A 7,611-nucleotide genomic window follows, 5' to 3' on the forward strand; every position below is an offset into this window, starting at 1 on the left:
ACTCAATAATTTTAAGAGTTAGATGTTAGTTCCCATAGGCACCTTATGAGTCAAATTCACAGTAGTCCTTACACAAGAAAAGTCACAAAAAGTTCACACCTAGTGAGACATCCCTAGTGGCTCTGGGACAGAGCTAAACAGCTGGGTTCACCCGGCAGCACAGAGCTGGCTGTTCGGTTCCCTTAGAAAACCCACCCGCCACGCCCCTCAAACCACACCTCCACGAACATGACTGACGGCAAGGGCATCTTTTAAAGCATTCGTAAGCAAAAATGGAAAAGAAGGCAACAAAAAAAATCTTGAAATGACTCAATTATGCTTACGATTTACAGTGCATTTTAATCATCGCCCATAAAGTGTGTCTGAACTAGCAGAGACTGCCAGGACTAGCTAGGTTAGCGTGAACCACCTGGGTAATTACTACCTTAGACACACAAAGAGCAAAAGCACATGCTCCTGCCGTGAGTCTGGAAGCTTCATGATGGCCCATAACTGTGTGATTTTGTGATTCCCCAACCCCACCCCCTGTGCCCTGGTGGTGGGCGGCTGGTCAGCCACCGCTTCGGAGACTTTCTGCTAAAAATGCCCAATGACTTCTAGCAGCACAGGCAGGAGAGAGCGTGAGAAAAAAACCCGCCCAAAAGCAAATAGGTAGGAAGAGAAATCAATGGACGTTTAAATATCCAGCCATCCAACACAAATACATTTACATGGAGAGAGCCTCTTGGGCTGTATTGCTTACTTTGTGTATTTTCAAAGTCTTAATTTTGCCAGTGTGTCTGACATGAGGACCCCGGCAGAGATCTATCAAGGGGCCACACCTAAAGGTGAAATGAAAGGAATTTCAATAAAGGCTTACAATGACATGCACACAATTTTATTTCATGACATTTGGCAGTCTCACCTATAGACGGTGGTAGTTGGAGTATTCACTTTTTCATTCAATATCCGACATTTGAACTTGTTGTACTGAAAACAGCAAAAATTATATTTTTAAAACTATCCTTTTTTACCTCTAAATACCACAGCTAACATAGAAATCGAAATACATCTTACCAAAGCACTGCACGCTTATAAATATGTTCGTGTTTCACGTTTTGAAAGCATAGTTACATTTTCAAAGGAACAGAGTAGGTTTCAACTTAGTGCACGAAACCCAAGAGTAATGGCTTCAAATCACACTAATGAGGGATAGAAGAGTAGGTGCCACATGTTACGGTTGATATACCTTAAACATTTCCAGTAAAGTTTCCTTCTTAACTTCCAACCTTTCAAAAGCTTGTTTTTCCTTTATGATTTTCTTACATAAAGTCTCTAAAGACGAGAAATCATTGCTGGACACACCCCTGGAACAGAAGAAAGTACAAAATTATTTCCACTCCATTCTACTCACACCACGGAGGGGCGAGGGGGGTGTTTCTTTTGAACATTTCAAGGAATTTAATATAAAAAATTAGACTCTCGCCGAAACCAGTTTGGCTCAGTGGATAGAGCGTCAGCCTGCGGACTGTTTACATAAAGTCTCTAAAGATGAGAAATCATTGCTGGACACACCCCTGGAAAGGAAGAAAGTATAAAGTTATTTCCACTCCATTCTACTCACACCACAGAGGGGCGAGGGGGATGTTTCTTTTGAACACTTCAAGGGATTTAATATAAAAAATTAGACTCTTGCATCATGTATCACAGAATTGTAAATGAAACATTTTGCATAAATTATTTTAATAATTGATATTTCCATTGGCTTCTGCCTTGGTCATCCTGGAGATTGTCCCCACTAGTGACTCCCCACTCCACTCTATAGCAGGTTAAAGGAGAGAGGACCGGCTTCAGTTATTTTCCAGGGTACCTTAGGCCCTGCCTCCATCGACCTAGAACAAAGCTCTCACAAAAGTCTCTACACCTCTGTAAGTTATTACACACTTCAAGTAGCAGTGACCATCCATGCAATAACTAAAGGATCCCCTTTATCAATTCCCTAGATGGTTGTGGCCCACTTACTGTGTGAAAGGCCGCAGGTACTAGCAGAACCTGGGACCCTTCAGTCCTCAGGCCGACGCTCTATCCACTGAGCCAAACCGGTCAGGGCCACACTTTAAGTTTTAACAGTGGGAACGCTTGGTGACCATGAAGCAACAAGCGTTATATCACTCCTCCTTTACTGAGAACAATTTAAAAACAATGTATGGACTCATGGAAAATCAGATTTTATTTCTCTTTATCCAAGGACATACTTACCCTTCCTCAAGGTACATGTCATAATAGAATCCACTTTCTATTGGTGGACCGTAACATAAACAGCCTCCATAGACTCTTTCCATGGCTTCACCCATTATATGGGCACTTGAGTGCCAATATACCTGAAATTCAAAGAAAAATGAGAAGGTCTGAGACTGGGCATATGTGTTATAAGTTAATATGGTCATCTGAAAGAGATAAATAGAATTTATTATAAATAAACCCAGAAAGAAAAATCTAAATTTACAAATCTATAAACTGCAGTGTGATTCTATACAGAGCCAAAATAATGTAAGAGGATGCTAATTGCTAAAGTATATTTCTACCTGAGAAATTACCTAGTTTGTTTTCAAACTAATTCAATTCAAATTAGCCCCATTAATTACATGGGTGGATTTTGTTCCCTGGAAATAATCGCCACTCACCCTGTGACTGCCTTCTGGACTGCAAGGGCCTTTTTCTTATTGGTCCCAAACAACTAGGGTGGTACAACTCGATCCTATAAGACCACTAGAGAGTACAAGGACAAACAGTGAACACTGAAAGCTAATGGCAGGATTTGGCTTTAAAGTGGTCATTCAGATGAGTCAGAATGTATCCAAATCAACGTTTTTAAGATTTATTTAACAGTAAGGTACCCAAATGATTTTTAAAATTCTCTTTAAAAGCTTAAGGAATCCAGAATACTTTTGAAAACTATTGATTCACCTACATAAGTAAACCATCATTAATGAAACAAACTAAAACAACACATTTTACTTCCCTTTACATGTATACCATCATGAAGAAATAAGGAGAAAACCTTGCCATCATATGCAAGTTGGTTTTATTGTACTTTCAGCAGATATGCACTTAAAGATGAGGAAAAAATGGAAATCAACTTCCCAATGTAAGTACTTTAGGTAATGTTCCAATTTATTTATTTAATATATACATACATCTTGCTTAAGTGTTGACTGACAGTGTAGAAAGCAAGTTTTACTTGCTTAATCAATTTCTAATAAAATTTTAATAGAATTTCCATAAATATGCCCTCATTTTATTATCTAGTAGTGAAAATAAATTTATTCAATTTCACCTCTTGATTTCATAAAGCAAGCACTTTTATTATATTCCCTTAGTGAAAGACAAAAATAAAGACTTCGAATATGATGAGACATCAATAAATTTTCGTCACCTCCTGGCAGTGGTAATGAGCTGGAAAACAATGCAAATGAGAATCACCATCCTGAAATGTAATGAACATGGAGTAAAAACTTACAGCCTGAGCTTCCTCATCCTCGAACTTGAGAAGCTCCAAGGTACAATCTTCCTCCAGAGGACGGTCTAGGTCCCAGACAACTTTATTCACTTTCGCAATAACAGTGTTGTCAGCCAGGCCTTGACTTAACAAGAACAGGAAAATAAACACAATATAATATACATACACATCTATATATATAAAAGCCTAAGCGACCGAACGACCATTTGACTGTAGCTATGACGTGCACTGACCACCAGGGGGCAGACGCTCGATGTACAGCATGGAAACATGGAACAGACTGATGAATCTCCTATGGGGATTGGGCCGAAAATGGCAGTCCGACATCCCCCAAGGGGTCCCAGATTGTGAGGGGGTGCAGGCCTAGCCGAGAGACCCTACTGGTGCACAAATCTGTGCATCAAGCCTCTAGGATACTATACTACTACTAGAGGCCTGGTGCATGAAATCTGAGCGGGCCTAAGGCTGCAGTCAGACATCCTTAGCACCACCACCACTGCGCTCGCCAGCCGTGAGCTCACTATACTACTACTAGAGGCCTGGTGCATGAAATCTGAGTGGGCCTAAGCCAGCAGTCAGACATCCTTAGCACCACCACCACTGTGCTCGCCAGCCGTGAGCTCAGCTTTTGTCTGAGCAGCGCTCCCCCTGTGGGAGAACACTGACCACCAGGGGGCAGCTCCTGTGTTGAGCATCTACTCGCTGGTGGTCAATGCACATCATATGACCGGTCATTCCACTGTTAGGTCAATTTGCATATTAGCCTTTTATTAAATAGGAGGATATGTACTATATTATATTATTCTATACTATACCACTATATAAAATATATAGATATATATATTTCTGAAATAAAATGGAAAAAGCAACAAACTCCAAAAATGTGCCAATGTACCTAAAAATTAACTATAAGATCCTGAAAATTCAGAACACTATTTTATGACATTTAATACTTATTTAAACAGACATAGCCACTCTAATAAACAAACAATGAGACTTTTCAGTAGTCTAGTTTATTTTTTACTTTCTCCAAAGAAGTTTCCACAAAGTCAAGCTACTTAGATTCCAACAGCAAAAGGGGCCAGGGGTACTAAATAACTTCTCTGCTCTACCTACTGTTTGAAATCTGTAACAGAATTTCTTGAGTCAATGCTAAATAACCTCACATGGACCATACTGGATCATTTCAATTTTCCAAAGAAGAAACAAAATAACCCATACTTTAAGACTGAGAACAAAACAAAACTTCAAAGAAAACCCTTTTGAAGCAAATGGAGCATGCCTTCTTTTTGCTTCCCTTTCATATTCATCCCTAATCATCAGAACCTTTAAACAGCCTGTTACTGGTGCTATAATTTTTCACAGAACAAGAAGTTAGTCTGGACTTGTGGAAAAATGTTTTCAAGCACCCTTACTTACAGAGCATGACTGAACCCTAGCTCTAAAGTTCATCAAGGTCTCATGTGATTCAATGTAAAATATGCAATTCTCAAAAAACTATTTTACAATGGAGGAGGATATTGTAGAATGTAGAGAAAAAGTGCCTGCACTGATAGGAGCCTGAATTTTAATACCCATTGCTACAATATCAGTGTGCAACAATGGAGAAATCGCATCACCAAATGACCTTCAAAATCACCTTTAAAACGACAGATTGCACTGTTATTTAAAGGTCTATCCAATTATTTATAATCTCATATGGAAACTAACCCAACTATTGAGTCCTAAATCATATCAGATTAAGAAAGCATTATTCTATTACAGAGTATACATCTGATTGTTACTTCTTCCCAACCCAATAAAAATGTTGTTTTTAAATCCTTTAGATTTATAAAATTAGTACATTTACTCATGTTGAATAATAGTTTCCTAACTTTCCCCTGTGAGATGATCAACCTTCCTTTAAGTTTAAAACCGAGACATTTAAATCAAAATAGATTGTGAGGCCTTATCTACTTGATTTTTGTGACATGTCTGATCAAAGTTGAAGAACTAATCATATAAAATCCTTCATAAGATAAAACCAAACTAGAGCCTCTAAGAAATTAACTTTGAATCTTGGCTATAAAGCTCTACATCCTCTCGATTTTGAAAAAAATCCCAAATAATGTAAATTAAACATTAAAAATATGGAACAGTAACATAAAGATGTTTTGAGGATAAAACCTGGCAAAATACGTTTAAGTTTAATTACAAACAGCAGAAGATGAGACAGGTGTGGCCGGTACCTGATGCCACACGCGATCTGGTAAGGCGTGGTTTTCCAGGACTCCGCGGCCACCTGCTTACCCTCCCGCAGAGTGACTGTGATGGGCTTGCTCTCTTTTGCTGCTTTTTCTGCCAGAATGGCGTCGTGTTCTGCTTTTAGTTTATTGTACATCTCAAGACGCGTGTTAATATATTCAGGCCAAGGATTCAACTGCAAGACAACAAAGGAAAAGAGGAATAATCAGTAAGTGCTTGCTTTCCTTTTCAGAAAAGGCCCCGCCTTCAGTCGGATCATGGGAAACAGGAAGCATATGCCCACTACTTGAAAGGCAGTTTGGCTCAAAACCAAACCCACTGGCCAGTCCAGGTGGAAAGAGGGGGAAGGAGGTCAAGGACGTGGGCTTTCTTAGTTTCTATTGTACTCAGGAGAAGCTCGGACACCGAGTCTCTCCCCTTCAACATCTGGTTTTCATATCTCATCCCACAGATTGCTTTACAATTATATTTCAGTTGCTTTCCTTTTTCAGTAACAAATAGCTGCAAGTCCTTCTTCCCTCCCACGCTTTCCTAATTCTTCTCCCTGAAATTTCCATCGAGTCCACCTGACAGTCCCATGTAAGCCCTGAGGATCTGACACAGGACACGTCTGAGACAGCGCTCTGCCACCTGTCAAACCTGATGACAGCCCTGAACACCTACCTCCGCTCGCCCTCCATCTCCAGACCCTTCTTTGTTCTTCTTCTTGCCGTCTTCCTTGTGCCTCTCCTGGCCGGCACCCACCTAGAGGAGCAAAAAGAAAAGAAGGTTTCAGATTTCAGTCTACAACGACACCCCTTCATGCTGCCCCCAGAAGAGTTTAGAGGATGCTATGTTAGCATCTGTTTTTTAAAGAGTGAAAATCTGATTTTGAAAGACTGGAAAATCTGAGCACTGTCGACCACTGTAAAAGGCAAGTTAGCAACTTAAGTGAAGACAAGTCCTAAAAGGCAGAGATAATGTCCAAGTCCTCACATTTTATGTACCGTATTTGCCGGCGTATAAGACGACTGGGCGTATAAGACGACCCCCTAACATTTCCACTCAAAATACAGAGTTTGTTATATACTCGCCGTATAAGACTACCCCCTCTTCCGCACACCTTCCACACAATTCCACATGTACTAAGAGCCTCTGTGTTTGATTTTCACGTCGGAAATATTAAAAGGAGACAGTGACAGAGCGAGAGAGTGAGAGGGACAGACAGGCTAAGGCTGACTAAGGCAGGACTGTTTTAGGAAATAATATGTTAAGGCAAACTAGGGCTCAGACAGAGCAAACCCTAAAAGTTACCCTAAGGAATGTGGACTTCCATTGGAAGCACACAGAGTCACAGAAAGTTTGATAGAGGTCCGGTACAAAGAGGCAGCCAGCAGCAGAGCAGGTCTACACCAGTGGCTCTCAACCAGAAGCCATGTGCGCCCCAGCGGACATCTGACAATGTCTGCAGGCGTTTTGGGTTGTCATGACTTGGGGGTGCAACTGTCATCTAGGAGGTAGAGGCCAGGGATGCTGCCAAGCATCCAAAGATGCACAGACAGCACCAAAGAAGTACCAAGTCCACACAATGTCAACAGTGTTGAGGTCCAGAAAACCTGAATGAGAGGATGGGGTACGGTGAGAGGATTTTCTCAGAAATGCATCACTTACTTCAGTCACCTCAGAAACACCCTAGGCAAACGGCACTACCCAAAATGTCACCATGTACCAAGTTCTTCCACAATCACATCGGATTTTCACGGCCACCCTGTGAGACGGCTATCATTATTATTATTATTCCCATTTTACAGATGAATTAGTTGGAAAAGTTGTACAGTTCTTCTAGCTTCACACGACCTATGAGTGGCAGGAAAGATATGTATCCAGGG

At 40.7% G+C, this 7,611-nt stretch overlaps 1 protein-coding gene across 1 annotated transcript in view; it reads right to left on the minus strand.

The window, feature by feature from the left end:
- The window catches only part of TARS (threonyl-tRNA synthetase), a 26,197-nt gene that overhangs the window by 11,165 nt on the left and 7,421 nt on the right, over positions 1 to 7,611 (minus strand). The window contains exons 2-8 of the mRNA XM_015562605.1: positions 6,407 to 6,487; positions 5,728 to 5,918; positions 3,500 to 3,623; positions 2,239 to 2,360; positions 1,229 to 1,346; positions 905 to 969; positions 711 to 821 (exon numbers count right to left, since the gene is read on the minus strand). Of these exons, the coding sequence (XP_015418091.1) occupies positions 711 to 821; positions 905 to 969; positions 1,229 to 1,346; positions 2,239 to 2,360; positions 3,500 to 3,623; positions 5,728 to 5,918; positions 6,407 to 6,487 (812 nt within the window). The remainder of the gene's footprint in view (positions 1 to 710; positions 822 to 904; positions 970 to 1,228; positions 1,347 to 2,238; positions 2,361 to 3,499; positions 3,624 to 5,727; positions 5,919 to 6,406; positions 6,488 to 7,611) is intronic.

This window comes from Myotis davidii, unplaced genomic scaffold, assembly GCF_000327345.1.
Source record: "Myotis davidii unplaced genomic scaffold, ASM32734v1 scaffold496, whole genome shotgun sequence".
NCBI lineage: Eukaryota > Metazoa > Chordata > Mammalia > Chiroptera > Vespertilionidae > Myotis > Myotis davidii.